This window comes from Cetorhinus maximus, chromosome 16 (genome assembly GCF_964194155.1).
Source record: "Cetorhinus maximus chromosome 16, sCetMax3.hap1.1, whole genome shotgun sequence".
NCBI lineage: Eukaryota > Metazoa > Chordata > Chondrichthyes > Lamniformes > Cetorhinidae > Cetorhinus > Cetorhinus maximus.
Window position 1 is genome coordinate 39,045,129 of NC_135894.1, and position 20,153 is coordinate 39,065,281.

General features: G+C 41.0%; 1 protein-coding gene across 4 annotated transcripts in view; it reads right to left on the reverse strand.

Moving 5' to 3' along the window:
• The window catches only part of kdm6a (lysine (K)-specific demethylase 6A), a 274,780-nt gene that overhangs the window by 126,591 nt on the left and 128,036 nt on the right, over positions 1 to 20,153 (reverse strand). For all 4 annotated transcript variants that reach the window (XM_078559720.1, XM_078559718.1, XM_078559719.1 and 1 more), the window contains exon 6: positions 18,886 to 19,006. In XM_078559720.1, the coding sequence (XP_078415846.1) occupies positions 18,886 to 19,006 (121 nt within the window). The remainder of the gene's footprint in view (positions 1 to 18,885; positions 19,007 to 20,153) is intronic.

A 20,153-nucleotide genomic window follows, 5' to 3' on the forward strand; every position in this document is an offset into this window, starting at 1 on the left:
ATTTTTTTTAAAAAAACCTTCCAGAGCACTGCAGAGAGTCTAGATCAAATGTAGTTATCAGGTACAGGTTAACCAACAGGGAATAAGTGCCAGGGCACTAAAAGGTGTTTTAATTCCCATTAAGTCACACAGTATGTCATATTTTTATGGAATACTTTGATTTGAAATTTTGGTGAAATGGCTAAAATTAACAGCAATTTGGGATGCGGAGAATTAGAAATGGTTACAGCATAGGAGATTCTATGCTGTGTGAACTGAGTTACTGGAAACGCAAAGCTAAGGCAAAAATGTAGAATCAGTTTGGGTGGAGAATAGAAATATCAAAGGAAAAAAGTCACTGGTGGGAGTAGTTTATAGGTTCCATAACAGTAACTACACTCTAGGACACAGTATAAATCAAAAAACAACTGGGGCTTGTAAAAAAGGTGCTGCAATAATTATGGGCGATTTTAATCTCTGTATAGATTGGACAATTCGAATTGGCAAAGGTAGCCAGGAAGATGGTTCAGAGAGGGTATTCGGAACAGTCCTTAGAACAATATGATCTGGAACCAAACAAGGATCAGGCTATTTTAGACTTGGTAATATGTAATGAAACAGGATTAAGATATTTTCGCCTATCATATTTAACGTATACACCTGTCATAAATGCAAATTTGTACAAACTTTAAAAGGATATTTAAAAAAAAACAAATAACCGCCTATTACTTTGTTTTTTAAACAATTGGATACTTTTATCTCTTCCCAGTGAGAGGAACCAAGTACCTGCCATTCCAGTGACTTCAATCAACAGGACAACCTTTAATTGACCTTAAAATATCATTGTTCAGGTTCTTCCTCCATATTTAGTACCTAATCAGTCATCGGGATAGGTTAACAGCTAATGTCAGCATCAGTGCTTTAGGTTTCAGTTTGAGCGCAATGCTACAGGAGATCAGCTAGTAAGCAATATGTGCATCTGACCTGTGAAGATTATAAAAGCCACTTTATGATCAATAAATCAAGATGACATTCTGTTCAAAATTTTAGACTAGTTGATTTAGAGCAGAGGAACGCACCCTGCACCCTGAACAGCCTGGTCCGAGTTGCATCAGATATTGGGCTTCTGATCTCATTTAAATGAGGCCAATTACCAATGAGCACCTACTGGGTGTTGCCAGGCAGCAGGCCATCAACGAGGCTTCAACTGTCAGGCCACTGCTTCATAAAAAATGGTTCTCAAATAAGTGCTTAAAGGGGAAGGAAATCAAAAGAGGCAGTGAATGGGAGAGGGTCCAATCAGGAAAGGGATGGTGACTAGGACATCGAACTGAGTTGTTGAGGCGGTGGTCAGAAAAGAGAGGGGGTGGGGGGTGAAGAGCAGTGGCTGACAGCAGCTCCCAGTAAGTGCTCAAAGAGAAAGGTGATTGGGAGGGAGAGGTGGCAACTTGGACATCAAGACAGGTTGGAGTGGGGCTGGTGTGGCTGGCAGCAGTTTGTGGAATCAGGAGGAGCACTCCTACTGCTTCCGGTTTTACAGTCAGGTCAGTAATTTTAATCCAGTACAAATTTGCCTTTTTGGCGGCAGCCTGCAGCTGTACATCAAGGACCTGAGCGTGGGGAGACTCATACAACTGATCTTAAAGCAATTATTTTCTGATGAAAGGTCACAAACCTAAAACATTAACTCTGTTTCTCTCTCTACACAGGTGCTGTCTAACCTAAGTCTTTTTCCAGCATTTTCTGGTTTTATTTCAGATTTCCAGCATCCGCAGTATTCTGCTTTTTGATTATTTTCTCTAGAGGTCTGGTACACATGCCTACAATCATTAGGAGGAGGAGGAAGCATATTTTCCTTAACCAACCTTTGCTCAAGACTTGTTGATGCGTGATGTTCTCTAGTCCAGGTTAAACAGTTTAAATACTAACCTGTACTTTATCATTTTCAAAACTAACATATCTCCCCTGAATCTTTTTACACTCTCAAAAATTCATTTTTAAAAAATGACATCTCTAAGATTTTCACTTCACACATGACCTACCAGACCTTACTTAAATTGACAAACATTGCCAATTAATAAGCTACTATGGGTAATTCGATGGTGTAGATACACAGCCTATAAGAAACTACATCAAGATTAGCCAGTATATGTACAATCAAAACAGAACTTCCATTCAGTCTGTGAACAATGACCAAAACTGAATGAGAAGAAGTTGGTACATCACTTGGCACTCTGTCCATCCTTGACAGAGAGAGTAATATTCACAAAATTTTCAACTCTTGCCCAAGTGGGTATCTTCACAGCACTGATCATCCATAAATACTTCTTCAAAGCACGCAAGAGCAGCCTTCAAGTGAACATCAGTAACTCTTGCTGATCGGAAAGGCATCAAAAACGATTGCACATGCTCACTTGGCCCGCACTGCAGCCGCCAGTGCATGCGCAACTGATCCTGATGCCTTTCCATTTGGCAGCAGGAGCATCGGCAGCTTTGCACAGGGCATCAAATCCCACTTCAGATTTTTGCTTTATTTTTGGGGGTAGACTTTGCAATTTGCAATGCACCACAAATATACAAAATGTAGATTTAAGTAACAGTCTTCTGAAGCAAGTTAAAAAGGCTTTATGGAAACAATTCCCAGCTAGCTCAGTAGGTAATTAATGGGACTCTTAAGCCCAGGGTCATGGTCTTGAACCCCACATTGGGCAATAATTTTTTTACTTAACATTGTTTATTTATTTACTGAAGAATACATTAATTTATGGAAAATAGATGTTGATAGCATCTGCAAAAAAATTCTGTTAAAAAAGTAATATTCCAATGTATTTCTGTTGTGAATTTTAATCATAACAACAACAAATGAACCGACAATTTTGGGGAACAATCAATCCTAACATAATTCTGTTTTAATTTACTCCATAATGCAGGTTTCAGTTTGCACCTCAGAACTTAATTTAGTGTGTCTTTCTAGTTGCAATTAGTAAAGTCACAGACTGATTCACTGTGACTGACACTGTATCTGCGCATATGTAGGAAGTGCTCCCCTAGTGTTGTGGGACAGAAAACGCAGCCAATGAACTGGATTAAAAAGTGCCCAAACAGCACTTTCCATTCAGTAAAACAGACTGGGAATTCAAAAATAAAAACAAAAAGCTAAAAGCTACTGCGGATGCTGGAAATCCAAAACAAAAACAGAATTACCTGGAAAAACTCAGCAGGTCTGGCAGCATCGGCGGAGAAGAAATCAGTTAACGTTTCGAGCCTTCATGGCCCTTCGGCAGAACTGAAGCATAGTTAGAAGAAGGGAGAAATATAAATTGGTTTAAGGTGGGTGGGGGGGTGGTGGGGGGAGAGAGAGACATTGAGGGTGTGGTGATTGTGGAGATGAGCAGATAATCAAAAGATGTCAGAGACAAAAGGGTCAAAGAGGTGTTTTGTCTGAGAAAAGTGCTAATTAAGAATGCAAGACAGGATATTCAAAGTACAGCTCTAGTGGGGATGGGGTGGAAAGGCTAACAAGGTTTTAGTTTTAGATTTAAAAATAATGGAAATAGGTGGGGGAAGAAGAATCTATACAAATTATTGAAAAAAAAGCAGGGGGGGGGGGGAAGAAACGGGGTGGGGATGGGGGGATGGGGAGTTTAAGATCTAAAGTTGTTGAATTCAATATTCAGCCCAGAAGGCTGTAAAGTGCCTAGTCGGAAGATGAGGTGCTGTTCCTCCAGTTTGCGTTGGGCTTCACTGGAACAATGCAGCAAGCCAAGGACAGACATGTGGGCAAGAGAACAGGGTGGAGTGTTAAAATGGCAAGCGACAGGGAGGTTTGGGTCTTTCTTGCGGACAGACCGCAGGTGTTCCGCAAAACGGTCGCCCAGTTTGCGTTTGGTCTCTCCAATGTAGAGGAGACTGCATTGGGAGCAACGAATGCAGTAGACTAAGTTAGGGGAAATGCAAGTGAAATGCTGCTTCACTTGAAAGGAGTGTTTGGGCCCTTGGACGGTGAGGAGAGAGGAAGTGAAGGGGCAGGTGTTGCATCTTCTGCGTGGGCATGGGGAGGTGCCATAAGTGGGGGTTGAAGAGTAGGGGGTGATGGAGGAGTGGACCAGGGTGTCCCGGAGGGAACGATCCCTACGGAATGCCGTCAGGGGGGGTGAAGGGAAGATGTGTTTGGTGGTGGCATCATGCTGGAGTTGGCGGAAATGGCGGAGGATGATCCTTTGAATGCGGAGGCTGGTGGGGTGATAAGTGAGGACAAGGGGGACCCTATCATGTTTCTGGGAAGGAGGAGAAGGCGTGAGGGAGGATGCGCGGGATATGGGCCGGACACGGTTGAGGGCCCTGTCAACCACCGTGGATGGAAAACCTCGGTTAAGGAAGAAGGAGGACATGTCAGAGGAGCTGTTTTTGAAGGTAGCGTCATCAGAACAGATGCGATGGAGGCGAAGGAACTGAGAGAATGGGATGGAGTCTTTACAAGAAGCGGGGTGTGAGGAGCTGTAGTCGAGGTAGCTGTGGGAGTCGGTAGGCTTGTAATGGATATTGGTGGACAGTCTATCATCAGAAATTGAGACAGAGAGGTCAAGGAAGGGAAGAGAAGTGTCAGAGATGGACCATGTGAAAATGATGGAGGGGTGGAGATTGGAAGCAAAATTAATAAATTTTTCCAGGTCCCGACGAGAGCATGAAGCAGCACCGAAGTAATCATCGATGTACCGGAGAAAGAGTTGTGGGAGGGGGCCGGAGTAGGACTGGAACAAGGAATGTTCCACATACCCCATAAAGAGACAGGCATAACTGGGGCCCATGCGGGTACCCATAGGCACACCTTTTATTTGGAGGAAGTGAGAGGAGTTGAAGGAGAAATTGTTCAGTGTGAGAACAAGTTCAGCCAGACGGAGGAGAGTAGTGGTGGATGGGGATTGTTCGGGCCTCTGTTCAAGGAAGAAGCTAAGGGCCCTCAGACCATCCTGGTGGGGGATGGAGGTGTAGAGGGATTGGACATCCATGGTGAAGAGGAAGCGGTTGGGGCCAGGGAACTGGAAATTGTTGATGTGACGTAAGGTGTCAGAGGAACCACGGATGTAGGTGGGAAGGGACTGGACAAGGGGAGAGAGAAGGGAGTCAAGATAACGAGAAATGAGTTCCGTGGGGCAGGAACAGGCTGACACGATCGGTCTGCCAGGACAGTTCTGTTTGTGGATTTTGGGTAAGAGGTAGAAGCGGGCCGTCCGAGGTTGGGCGACTATCAAGTTGGAAGCTGTGGGAGGAAGATCTCCAGAGGAGATGAGGTCAGTGACAGTCCTGGAAACAATGGCTTGATGTTCTGTGGTGGGGTCATGGTCCAGGGAGAGGTAGGAGGAAATGTCTGCGAGTTGACGCTCAGCCTCCGCGAGGTAGAGGTCAATGCGCCAGACAACAACAGTACCACCCTTGTCAGCGGGTTTGATGACAATGTTGGGGTTGGACCTGAGAGAACGGAGTGCAGTGAGTTCAGAGAGAGACTGATTAGAATGGGTGAGAGGAGCAGAGAAATTGAGACGGCTAATGTCACGCCGACAGTTCTCAATGAAAAGATCAAGAGAAGGTAAGAATCCAGAGGGAGGGGTCCAAGTGGAGGGAGAATATTGGAGGTGGGTAAAAGGATCCGTTGAACGGGGAGAGGACTCCTGCCCAAAGAAGTGAGCACGGAGACGAAGACGGCGGAAGAAGAGTTCAGCATCATGCCGAGCCCGAAATTCATTGAGATGAGGGCGTAAGGGTATGAAACTAAGTCCTTTGCTGAGCACTGAACGTTCAGCATCGGAGAGGGGAAGGTCAGGGGGTATAGTGAATACGCGGCTGGGGCTGGGATTGGAAGATGGGGTGAGGACGGAGGGACAAGCAGGGGTGGAGGGTCCCAGATGGGTGTTGGAGTCGATGAGTTGTTGGAGCTTGCGTTCCTTAGCACTTGAGAGAAAGAGAAAAAGTTTCTTGTTGAGGCGACGGATGAGGCGAAGAATAAAATGAAACTGGGGGCACGCGCAGCTTTGAAAAAGGGTGCGGCGGTGCTGCTGGAGGGAGAGGTCGAGTGTGTTCATATGGCGGCGCATGGCACTGAGTGTGGATCTCAGAATGCGACGGGAACAGCAGTCCGAGAAACGTTTTATGTCCCGGAGATACCTGTAATCCTAGGTGGGTTCGAAACAAGAGGGATGGAATTTCAGTTGAAATCCACGTGGGGTGAGTCGGAGACGGAGACAGTCACTGAGAAAGGAGATATGGCTGTGAAAGCGGGTTTTAGTAAACACCTTGTCAAACACCAGGAGAGAAATGGAAAGCAATGAAGGTGAGCAGGGCAGAAGAGACAGTCGGAAATCCAAAAACATGAGTGAAAGGGAAAGGTGCATAGGAGTAATCCTACCTTCCACTACTCAGGTTTTAATGTCTTTCAAGCAAAACTATATTTGAGGAGACTGAAATGTCTGAAATTATAGAAGTCATTCTTATAATGCCTGATATTCCTGGCAGCCACATACCATTAAAAAAACCCTACAGCAACTGCATTCCTCCACTGGTTTTTGAAATCAGGTCCAATAGTTCAGAGGAGTATTCAACAGGTCAGACTTTTAAAGGTACAAAAACGCAGGGCTATCACCAATGTTCCCTCTATTTTTTTTATTGTACTGGGTGGGCTACAAACTCCTCTGAGCAATGCTTTTTTGTCCATGGGCAATTTACATGATCTACATTAAGCTGGGAAATTCTCCCGACCAACTTTGAAGTTTTGAACAGCCTGTTATTTCAATGTGTGGTACATCCGAGATTGCTGCCTGGCCGCTCACATCTTAGAGGGAACATTGGGAATCACTATTAGTAATTGTCTCTAACTTGCAGTTACAACACATGGCCAGTGTTGAATTATTTTCATTCTACTGCTGATAGATCATGCTGCAGGGCAAAAAGGTTGTGGGAGAGAAGAGACAGAGACTCAAATGATACTCATCCCTATATTTGGCTTTTAAATCATTGAACAAATAAAAATAGCGACAATTACTCATGTCTATAGATCTTTTTGGAAAATACTAAAGATTAAATATCTTATCAATATAGGTAAATAAAGCTGATCGTGTATTCTTTAAATGCAGGTTATCGGAGCGCAATTGCCGAACAGATACAATTATTTTGCACGATGAAGCAACATAAAGAAAGAACTTTACGTTGTAGATTACTAGATCAACAGTTCATTTTTCACTTGCAAACAGGCACCCGTTACACCACAAGGAGACCAACTATCCAACAGCCATATACACAAAGTTATTTCTGTCAGGGAGCTGCCTTTGGATTTCTCAAAAACACATCAAGAAAGACAACAATTGCAATTAGTCGTTTGGTAGTACAGAACTTGAGTATTGCTGAAAAGAGAGACATGTCAAAGCAATTAGTCTTGCAGTCATCAGGAAACTTCACAAGAATACCAATATAAGGGGAAAACAAGTAATACTGTATGAGAAGAGAGTGCTGATTGGTTGGCAAGTGGAGTGTGACTGGTAGAGGCGTTGCCATGGTGAATGCACCAATTGATGGTGACTGACAGTTAAATGCCAAGCATTGTTTGGCATTTAAACCAGGCAGCTGGATCCTAATTGGTCAAGGCATTGCCCTGAAGAATGTGTCAGCGAATGCTGTCAATTTGTTTAGCTGAAACAAGTGTAATGTGAGTACATGTTCTTTCTGTCTGCAAAGATCAGGGTCCTGTGTATCAATATATGTAGCTTCCAGTACATGCAGATGCACCACACTGTGAGCCCAACTGACAATCTTCAATTAGTTGTCAGTGTAATTCTTAGCACACTGAGGATTATTTAGCAAACGTTGTCCAATCGCAGAATCACATCTAATGTTGGACACTGTGTTTTGAGTTTGACAAGTATGGGCTGGTTGGGTACGGTCTGTACATTGCCCGTTGTAAACAGCAGCTGGGACATGCTGTTTGATACGATCCGCCAGTCTTTGGGATGTGCAGCCTACATACCTTGCATCACACTGGCACTGAAATTCATATAGCACATTACTCATTTATGTGATAGGCAGAGCGTCATTTTGGCTTGACGGCAGCATCCTGTTAGTGGTGAATACCACTCGTGTTGCTACTTCATAGTAGCAGCGTGAAACAGTCAGCTTCACCTGTTCAAATTTTTGAGATACCTTGCCCTTCCAGGGTAATCTGAGGTAGACTGAGCACTTTTCAGGGCCAAAAGTGACGGCCTTAGGCCCACTCATGAGATTGCGTGATATACAGTGCAAATTTGCACGAGCCTTTACCTGTATGGCACAGCTGCAAAAAATAAAAAGTGTTTGTTAAAATATCACAATAAAATAGGAAGGAAGAATTGTGTGAAGCTTAAGCATTCCAATTACAATAAAATTTCTGTTATCCGGCACTGTACCAACTGGCACGCTCTAGTAGCCGGAATCTTTTTTTGACAGCAATGTCTGGTGTTAACACTTGTTGCTGAGTGGTTATGTTTGCCGCTCAGTCGATTCGCATGTTTCTGCACCTCTGACGAGACATCTACACTCACATCATTGCAAGATCACCCAGGAGCTCTCTGATTGGATCGGAACTCATCTTACATCTTAGTTAACCGGCACTTTTGATTAACTGGCACCTCCCGTTCTCGAAGCAAGCCAGATAACAGAAATGTAGCTGTATATCACTTGGCAAATGTACATCAAACCATTTGATTCAGCAGCTTTCCTTGTACAAACTGTGGACAAACAGTCCTCATTGCAGCATTTTCTGCCACATTCACAAAGCACGTCTTCAAAATCTGCAATTCCTACCTATAAAGCAAGGTTTTTCTCTGCCACTGAACATTACAGAAAAATGATACCAATATTTTACAGTATAGTATAATAAAAATTGCAGCAATGTTAAAAATTATTGATATTATGAATAAATAATCTGACTGATCCACAAATAACAGATCAATAAATTTTCATTCCACTTACAGATGTACCATTTTTCTATGGTGTCAAACCCATAAAACAAATCCAAAAATCATTTTCTAATGATCATTTCACTACACAGGTTACTTCAGATTTGATTGTGAACACCCATGCATCTGCTTAAAAAAATAAAAGAATGCTTTGTCAAATGAACAGAGACAAATGCTTGCTCCAACCAGAATGGCACACAATGTTTATTTGAACTTACCAGCGGAGGAGGAAGCTGAATCTGTCACCAGAGAAAGCAGATTACTGCATATTCAGTTGTAGAGTGATACTCCTTTTTAGCTCAAGATTACTCTTTGTTCAAATAACTAGAACACAGAAAGCTATTCATATTTACACTGCTGGAAATCAGCCAAGCTGCATTTAGTGTAGAGAAAGGGAGCAAGCAAGAGAGAGAGAGAGAGAGAGAGGGGGGGAGGGAGGGGGGGGAAGGACGTGCAGCACATGCAGCAGAATTGTCTCATTATTAAGCTCTCCTGGGTCCTCACAAATCAAGATTAGTTTGTCTTTCAAGAAACAGGCCTCAGTAAGAGCCACTCACTTCACGTGGTCATTAGAAAATGCACTCCAGCCACACAAATGCAAAACCTTCGTTTATTTACAAAGCAGCATTTTACATGCAATCGTTGCAGTCTTAATTGTAGTCTATTCTGCATTATGGTTATATTATGCACTAATATAGTTTCAACATCCACAATGCATTTACTGTAGTTACAATGTTTGCACACCAAGAAAATATTTTATTTATTCCTCTTACTTGGTTAATTTAAGATAGCTCAAGTTAACAACTTTGGAAGTGAGAAGTACTCAACGATTCCAACATCATACTGCACAACCAAATACTGATTCTTGTACTGCACCAGTGCCCCTTCTGTTTTTTTTGATTTGTTAGTTTGTACTACTGCTTCATGTTATAAGACTGGGATTGCTTCCGAGTGGTAACTGCAGGAATTATTAGCCATTATTTTGTTTCAATGTTTTTATATCTGGTTATTTGATATCTGTAAGAAAGAAGGAATTTCCTAAAATTTGTAGCCAAAGGCTTTGGGAGAAGAGTGAAACTTAGATGCAGGATGGTGAGGAAGGGGCAAAGCAAGTTGCAGGCCAGCACAGCTACATAACTGGGAGGGGTGGTACTCCCTTTTATTAGAGAAGCAAGTGCCATGCGGGCTGGAAAATGTAACTTGCATTTCTTCCACTAGTATCATCAATGGATTTTGGTTTTTCCTTCAGCATTTGGTCTTAATTTTCAAGGGCTATAACAAGAATGAAGATTTTCTGAACAAATGAAGTCAAAACCAACGCCTGTACGACTTGGCAATGTGAAAGGGTAGGAGGGAGGCAAGTGGAAATGTTACATGGTAAAGGGCTCTGACCTGTGAGTAAACTCTACTTTAAATACTGCAGTATGAGCAGCCTTTTAACACCAACATAGCCCATTTTATTTGATGGAAAGCTTTAGCCACTGTTCCCACAGCTATTAAGTTACTCAAGCTATTGAATGCATTTGCATCGTGAAGCTTGGTTCTGATGTGCTCACGAAGGAATAGCCTTCCAATACATCAGCTAGGCTCACCCATTGGTCATTTCAAAGAGGGTTGTAATCATCTTTCGGAAATAACTCAGAATTATACAGTTCAGAAAGAAGTCATGAGACCTATCATGCCTGTGTCAGCACTCAGAGTTATTCCTTTTATCCAAGTCTCCTGCCTTTTCCTCAACTGGAAGACTTCTTCAGGAGCAGGGAGTGGGAAGGGGAGATCTCTACAAATGTGATTTGATGTACATAGGAAATGCTTCTTCATGGACTTCAAAATAACAAGTTTGATTTTCTGATCAGTGCCTATGCAGCAGCAAAGAGAATAAAAACCAAGGTGACTTGGCAAGTGAGATTATTGGAGTAAAGGGTTGTCATATTTTTACGGTATGAGAGATCTAGGTTTGACACCCACATGAATACTTACTGGCTGAAGGGGGAGGTGAAAGAGTTAAAAACCAAATACAATGGACGAAGAAAAAACTAAAAATACCTGGAAAAACTCAGCAGGTCTGACAGCATCTGCGGAGAGGAACACAGTTAACGTTTTGAGTCCGTATGACTCTTCAACAGAACTAAGGAAAAATGGAAAAGAGGTAAAATATAAGCTGGTTTAAGGAGGGGTGGGACAGGTAGAGCTGGATAGAGGACCAGTGATAGGTGGAGATAGCCAAAAGATGTCATAGACAAAAGGACAGAGGTGTTGAAGGTGGTGGTATTATCTAAGGAATGTGCTAATAGATGACATTAAGGGTAGAAAGCAGGACGAGCAAGGTACAGATAGCCCTAGTGGGGGTGGAGTGTGGGAGGAAGGGATCAAAATAGGCTAAAAGGTAGAGATAAAACAATGGATAGAAATACATTTTAAAATAATGGAAATAGGTGGGAAAAGAAAAATCTATATAAATTATTGGAAAAAAGGGGGATCGGAAAGGGGGTGGGGATGGAGGAGAGAGTTCATGATCTAAAATTGTTGAACTCAATATTCAGTCCGGAAGGCTGTAAAGTGCCTAGTCGGAAGATGAGGTGCTGTTCCTCCAGCTTGTGTTGAGCTTCACTGGAACAATGCAACAGGCCAAGGACGGGGATGTGGGCATGAGAGCAGGGTGGAGTGTTGAAATGGCAAGTGACAGGGAGGTCTGGGTCATGCTTACGGACAGACCGAAGGTGTTCTGCAAAGCGGTCACCCAGTCTGCGTTTGGTCTCTCCAATTTAGAGGAAACCGCATCGGGAGCAGCGAATGCAGTAGACTAAATTGAGGGAAGTGCAAGTGAAATGCTGCTGCACTTGAAAGGAGTGTTTGGCCCTTGGACGGTGAGGAGAGGGGAAGTAAAGGGGCAGGTGTTGCACCTTCTGCAGTTTCATGGGAAGGTGCCGTGGGAGGGGGTTGAGGTGTAGGGGGTGATGGAGGAGTGGACCAGGGTGTCCCGGAGAGAACGATCCCCGCGGAATGCTGCCAGGGGGGTGAAGGGAAGATGTGTTTGGTGGTGGCATCATGGAGTCGGCGGAAATGGCGGTGGATGATCCTTTGAATGCGGAGGCTGGTGGGGTGATAAGTGAGGACAAGGGGGACCCTATCATGGTTCTGGGAGGGAGAGGAAGGTGTGAGGACGGATGTATGAGTGTCTCAAAGATAATAGGATAGAACTAACGAACTGATTATGTGTGTAAATGATTGGGTCCTGTAACGAGGTTAAAACATGTAGACATTGATCAGTGGTGCAGGCAAATAGAGTAAGATAAGGGAAAAGTATAACTGCAAGGAAATGTAACCATTCGGGGAGCTTGTACCCATCTTGTATGGATACGGTCTCCCCTGCATGCTTGAATAAAACCGGTGAAAGAAGCTCGTGTCTCGTGTGGTCGCTGCAGGATCAGAGGATGCTTGAACTCCCTTTCATTGGCCAAGGAGCTCCACTCCCAAACTATTCAGCTGGTGGGTCTCAGCCAAGCAGCTTAACCTATATAACCAGTGACGTTTCAGATTTCAATCTCCTGAGACAAAAGAACGTGGTGAATATTGCATGTTTACACCCTAATCAAGTTACTATTGTATTTATATTTCTGTATTTGTGGGTTAAAAAGGATGAAACCTGAAATTTAGTTTCACTTTAAAAGATGCCTGCATTTTTAGTGAGTTTCATGACCCTTGAAGTGGACAGCTGTGTTATCAAGTGGGGTAGTGGTTTAGGGAAGTTAAAACAAAGTAGAAAAAAAACTATGTTGCCTAGCAACAGGGATCCAGAGAGGGAGGTCCCGCACCCCCACACGGACAGAGAAACCGAAAAGCAGTTCGAATTCATTTGGTCAATGTGGTCTGAAGTTGAAAGGAGTTGCCAGCATAAGCGGTATAGGAGAGAGACAGGCAGCGAGTCCCAAACTAAAGTTGAAACCAGCTACCAGAAGCTGGACAGGAGGGAGCTGCAGAAGGCAGGTTTCCCCAAAGAACAGAAGAAGAGGGGCCCCGAGAAGACCTTCTAGTCAAAGGGAATGAACAAGAATCTGGAAAAGGTCCTGTTAAGTGAAGTTAAGAGTGTGGATCAGAGAAAGAGTCCAAGCTCCAAGGGCGAAGCTGCAGGACTCAAATTTAAAGCAATATCGGCTTGCGAGAAGTCATGAGATCCAAGTAGACAGCTGAATTCTTTATTATGGGCATGTGAAGCAGTGGTGTTCTGTTGGCATTGCTGAGCATTTAAGAGTGGATAGAAGGCAAAGCTTGAATACACGTGGTAATCCAGGGGAGAGGGACATTGGAAGGAGAGTTTGAAACTCTGGAGGTGGAACCTTGTGAAAGGCGTCTGAGAGAAAGCATTGTTTGGGAGAAGATTCCAAAGACAGTTCTTCTAAAGTGGAGACTGGAAATCCTGTGTGAAAGGCGGAGTTTAGTGAGACCAGTTCACTCACGATGTGACAAGCATCTGGAGGGAGTTGAGGGGAGATCTATAGCATCTGTTTGGGGTGGCATCTGTCATTTGGTTTCAGAGAGTGTGGTTAGTCTAACCACAGGTTGCTTATTGGTTTACATGGACTGTGTACTTACTGTGAACATTAGAGCACAGGAAAGCTTGTGTAACTTATGTTATCCTTACGAATCTGTATATGTATGTAAAAGTATGATTGTGGGTGAAGGAGTATTGTAATATAGTTCATTCTTTCCCATTTAATAAATGTTTTATTCTTTTGTTAAAAGTTCATCAGCTGACTCCTGTGACTCTGTTCAGTGGCCACTCTCCGCATATCTAAACAAAAAATAAAATTTAAGATCTATCGAGCTAGATCAGGCTTGTCCAGTAGTAACATCAGCTGGGATCATAATACTATAATTCAGGATTAGTTGTTAAACCTCGGTGTGCTAAACTGTATAGCAAAGGATAAAGACACAAGTTTCAGTTCTAAGAAACTCCATCTGTTTATGCAAACTATATGGAGCTATGAATAAGAGAAAAGATCTGAATATGGCATAATCAGAGCCAAGAAATTAGTACAAGAATCTAACATTCTTGTGTAATTCTAAACACAGCATAGGAGTTTTCTACTTTAGAAAGCCTTCTTCAATCATAGAGTTAACAGAGCAGTAGGTTTCCCATTTTTTACTGGATGACAAATAAACTTCTACAAACGCGAGATAGGATCAGCAATATTCAAAACTCAAATCTTCAAGACCCGAGAGAACATGCAATTATCAGAACTATCTAACTCTAATCTTTATAGCACTCTTGAAATAAGACATGGCAGAATGCATAACAGATTGTTAAACATCCATGTCAGCCTGTCTTTTACCCTTAGGTAATATAGAACTAAGTTGTTAGCCAGCATAGATATAATCTACCTTTTTATAACTCAAGTCTTGGAAAGTATTTCAGTCACTCCTGAGCACATTTACTTGTATTTTGGTGCATCACAAGCCAACAAATTGGTTAATCACAATGCTTATTGGTTAATCACAATGCTTAAATCAGTATGGTCTCAAGGCATGGGGGAACAGTTTTCCATTAATAATATCATTGTCACAATTATTGGGTTCACAAATATTGACAAGCTGTACAAGAATTAATCCTTGTCTGGTAAGCATCACCAATAAGACGATACCTTAAAACCTGAAAGATCATTTTGTTCCAGATCCGAAGATAATCAATATCATCTATTCTTATTGATGGGATATGGTAGTTACTAGGGCTGACAAGTGTTCAGGAATATTAACTGCAATTAAAATTAACCCATTAATCTTGGTTTTAATCACATGAGTAATTGATACAGTTACGGAACCCACCTCTTACAAGTTTGTTTTCAACACATTTTTAAAATGCAGATTAAAAAACCACTAAATTCATGCAATATTACTAGAAACTTAGTACATTAAAGTGACTGGAGAAAGGAACATATTTTCATCACAAAATCCAAACTCCAAGCCAGACTAAACTGAAACACTGCCTCTGCCTGAAACAGAAGTTGAGCAACTATTTGAAAAGGGCCTCTAGACTATTGCTGCTTGCTATTAGTTTCAACACAAATCAGCAAGTTTTTTTCCCCATTTAACTTAAATCTTAACCTTTACACATAGAATTGGCATAACCCATTCACCATGAGTTCAAACTACCATAGTAAAAACTTTACTGCAGCAACCAAGTATTCCAAGTTCTGGAAATAATCCATGTGTTGGATATAAATTTCAAATTTCCTGCAACAAGCAATTTCCCCATGTGCATTTTGTACACTCACTTTCTTTCCTCATTATTACAAACAAAAATTTGGTAGCGCACTATGTGGAGGAAAACCCATCTTGTTTTGCTGACAGTGCCACCAGCAGAAGAGGAGGTAATAGTTCAGTAGCCTAAAGTGCTGGGCTGTTGGTAAGTAAAAACTTATTCCTACATATGTATTCAAGTAATATCAAAGATCAGCAACATGAAAAAAGTTTCTCTTAAAAATATTAATACATTAATCTTCAATGTTAATTGCAATTCATTGACAACCCTAGCAGATATCCAAAGATTTTAAGCATTAGAAAACAGATGCCTTTGTAAGGCATGTTCAGCAGAGGTTTATATATCCTCCTATAACAAATGTACCATAATTCTACAAGTGAGAGAAACTAATTTCATGATCAGCAGAAAATTTTCAGAATTGCCAAAACCAGACCAGAAATCTCAACTGGTGTTTTGACTCCAATTGACAGTTCATGTCACCGATTTAAAAATAGAAAAATGGAAATGTGGATTTTCATCCAAAAGCACGGCAATAAACCAATTTTCTAAATAAGGACAAAGGCAGCAGCTGCAGATGTAAGCACAACCGATGTATTTTATGAACACAATGAGGCAGACACAGGTTAAAAAGTAGTCTGAACTTATGTTTGTTTTTTGTGCACGCGCAACCTCAAATTTTCCATACCAGGAATAAATTACTTCAGGAAACTGACTTATTAGAACATCCTTCATGATACCTAAGAGCAGTTGTCATCAATTCAGGAATACAGATGAATCACTCAGGTTGAATCCTACATCATTAAAGGAAGGTATATCATTCAAGCCATGGAAAATTTCTAAAGTTGTTAAATTAGGAGTCAATGCACAGAGAGCAAAGCACTGGCAGTTGGGGCATGATGTAAGATCAAGCCTGTTTTTTTTTGTTCTCATGCAACAGTACAACTCTAGTCTACCAGAGTTCAGAGTTCACCTGAACATCCAACAATGTATAATGAAAATTCTTTTGGACTTATAACTCAACTAAAGTACAAGGTAACATCATCCCATCTTCCAAAATCATCCCCCAGTGTTTTAAACATTCACAAAGTTATTTTGGGAATCTTGGGTAGACTGCACATTCCTGGAAATTGTATGTTCATGGCAGGCAGCTCAAGTGCCATTCTCAATGTACAACACTAGAAAGGGTCTATTGTAATATGGGCCAGCTTTCAGGATCTCAACATTCTCTCTTAAATATCTCCTTTTCCAAGGTTAGGGTTTGAGCTGGAATAAAGATTCAGCCCAGGGCACAAATCAGTAATCACAATATCTGAATTATTACCAAATTGGTCCGATAAATTACTGTTCAGTCAATAAATTATCAACAGCTAGACCTAATCTCAAGAACTTTTGCTTGGAAACCCATACACGTCTTTATCAGTTTTTAGCAACTCTCTAGCATCTTTTCAAGAGAGAACATAAAAAAAATTACTTCCAGTCTTGAGGTCAACCCTTTGGTAGAGACAATTGCATGGGTACAAGGAACATCACAATGAAGTTCAATCCAGCCCCACGTTTAAACTTGAAGAATCTGGGCTGTTATGAGGAGCAAAAGTCTTGGGCAATTTTCTCCTCTCTTACTGAAAGCTTTGAGGTCAATTATAGCACCTCACTATCCCAACTAATTCAGCAGGTGTGAGGATTAATCTTGAATGAGCCCCTCAAAAATATTTTAAAAGAGATATTTAATAGCCTCACCTATGTTAGCCTGGAACCTTCATCTGATGGTTCAATAACTATTCTTATTGAACAAGACACTTGCAACCGCAGAAAATTGGAGATGATGTTCCTACAATTCTGTTGCTTTCATCATCCCCAGATGTAGAGTTTGCAGGGGATGGGGTGCTGTCAAGGTTATTGAGTTAGTGCAGTACATTCTGGAAGTCATACTGCAGGCACACTGAACTAGTGATGTAAGGGGTAGAGATACAGAGTCCAATGGCAGGTGCACAAATCAGACAAACTTCTCTATTTTTGGATAGTGTTGAGCTTCCAAAGTGTTACTGCACTGCAGCTATCCAAGCAAGCAGTAAACATTCCATCACACTCTTGACTTCAGCCTTGTGGATGGCGAGGAGGTCGAGGGCTCAGAAGGTGAGCTGGAGGTACCCAGCCTCTGTTCTGCTCTTGTAGTCAGTGTTGATGTGGCTGGCCCTTTTCAGTTTCTAGCCAACAGTGACAACCCCCTCCCCACCCCCAAGTATGCTGAATATGGAGCACTTGGAGATAACAAGATAGCTGGGCTTTTTTTTGGTTTGAGATGGCCATGTGGTGAGAGTGTTACCTGCCAGTTGTCAAAAATGTGACATTAAACAGAATTCTGAAGACACAACATTGGTAAATTACTCATCAATTTCAACTCCAGAAATTAGAGAAACAGCTTGAGTGACTTTTGTTTTAACCAGCTGCAACATTCGATGCACATTGTCATATCTTTAAATCTCAGACTTTGAAGCCCAAAGTCTCTGAAATTGCTAATAATATCTACAAACACATTTACAACCTTTATATTCAATATATAGTTTATCCCCAGAAATCAGATTGCAGTATTTTTCTTTCAACTAGTTTTGTTCCAAGAATATACATAAAACTATTTTATTCTGTGAAATAAAATCTAATCTCATGGCTACCCTGTTACTGCTTGTAGCTTAATCAAAGGACACACAAGAGAGAGCAAGTACGAACAGCATTATGTCTACCATTGAAGTAATCTTCAATAAACAGTGTAATTCTCCAGATCAATAATAATGCAATTAATTTTGATTTTCTAATTTCACCTCCACAGAAAAAATGAAAATATATCCTTTAATATATTAAAGCCACTACCTTCATCCCACTCAGAACTGCAATAACACAATATTTTACTTTGTATTAGTTTCTATATATTGCACCCAAGAGTTCAATATTGAAACAAACAATTGAAGGTACCAGTGTTGGTCAATAATTGAGAAGAAAACCAAATTTAAAACAAAGCCTGATTTAATTGCCTAAAATGAAACAATTTAGATTTTCTTCCAAAAGCATACACAGCTTTCTCTGCAGATATACAAGCTTGAAAGGGTTCTGATGCAGTTACCTAAATCATAAGCAATGTTAATTGCCATGAGCCGTTATTTATATTTAAGAAATTGATAGCACAGATACGAGAAATTAATTTAGAAGAACATGGCTAGTATATTTTTAAATTTCATTTCCCCATTTAACAATGTTATGAAAATACTCTATTGGAATGAACATTTTAATGCACTCTTTAATGTGAAATAATTATAAATGTTGGGATACATGTTTAAAGTACCATTCCAGCTACAGTCTAATTCCACTGTACAAGCTGCCTGTCATATATAAATCCCAATTAGAACTGGGGAAGTGGCACAACGTATTTAGTAAAATGTTAGAAAACAAGTCTTGGCCGGGGATGACAAAAGACAGGGAAAAAAAAGGGGGTTTCCTGCAAGACAGAAGATTTAGTACGAACCCGGTATCAGTGTCTGAGCTTTCTAATATATAAAGGACTATTAAGTATCCACAAAATTCAAAACTTTGCCATTTTACAGGAACTTTCGTGGAAGTGTTCTCTTGGTTTAATCTGAAATAACATTCTGCAATTACATTGTATTCTTTACTTACCTTAAGACTAGACTCATAGTCCGTGTTCACTTTAAACATCAACCCAAGACGCAAGTGAATCTCATTGGCCCGAGAGAAGCTGGGATCAATATAAAGCACCTCTTGAAATGCTTTAATTGCCCTGAAAATAGAACAAAAATAACTTAGTATTCTTTCTCTTAGATTTATTAAAAGGAGCCATTTCCTTCATAGCTTTGTCTTCCATTAATAAGATGATAACAAAAGTTTTTTCTTCCAACATAAATTCCGTAACAATAACAGTTAAAGCTGATTGAAGCATCTAGAGTATATATTTTCTAGAAAGCTCCAAACAAATTCAAGAGAAAAAAAACTTTGAACATGGAAGTGAAACACCGGGCTTCTGGTTAACATTAAATTTCCTAAACCATAATACTTAATATATATTTAGAAATACAGTCCCCACCATTTATAGGGGATGCATTTGTGCAAATATTATTTGCCCACTATATGCAGTAGTGGAAGATGGAGCTTTGTGTCTCCATTTTTCTCTTGCTCCCAGCCACTGTAAAACGAGGCAATTAAATATTACTGTTTTCTCACAGAAATACATAAAACATTTATATTAATGTCTGCTGTATGCTTTTTAAAAAACACAGGCTTTAACCTCATACACTATGCCCCAAAGAATCACATGCACACGGCCTAATTAGGAACATCAAGTCACTTTGAGCTTCTTTCCTTCTCTACTTTTAATTATAATCGTAGTGTTCCTGTCTATAGACAAGATATGTATTGTGGGAGCTTTTCACCTAATTCAACTTTGGGATGAAGTATGCAGCAGTCTGGTCAGTTTCACTACTACAGCAGATAAGCACAACTCAAGTTTTAGTAGGTTTTCACATAAGGTGTCTATCATCATTGTTACTTATTTGTGAGCAGCAGTTGCAGGAGTTCTAGAGAATAAGTCAGTGGCTACCTGACAATACTTAATGACAGGTACAATCTGCTGCATGAACTACCTGAAATAGTTGGTGTTTAAAATGGTTTAAGCAACAATTTTGAAATGGACACCTAGTAATAAAAAGTGGTTAGCCAGCCCCATTTGCCCAATATAGTAGAGACAGTGCAAGTGATAAGGACTGCACACATGCATTAACCTCTTCAAGGTTTTTCTTTGCCCAGCTGAACCATTTCAGCTACACTGATATTACAGAAGTTGGAGAATAAACCTTGTTTCAAGCCCACACGTTAACATATATGCTGCACCTGCTGTTCAAATTGAAATGCTTCCAAATTATGCATCTCAA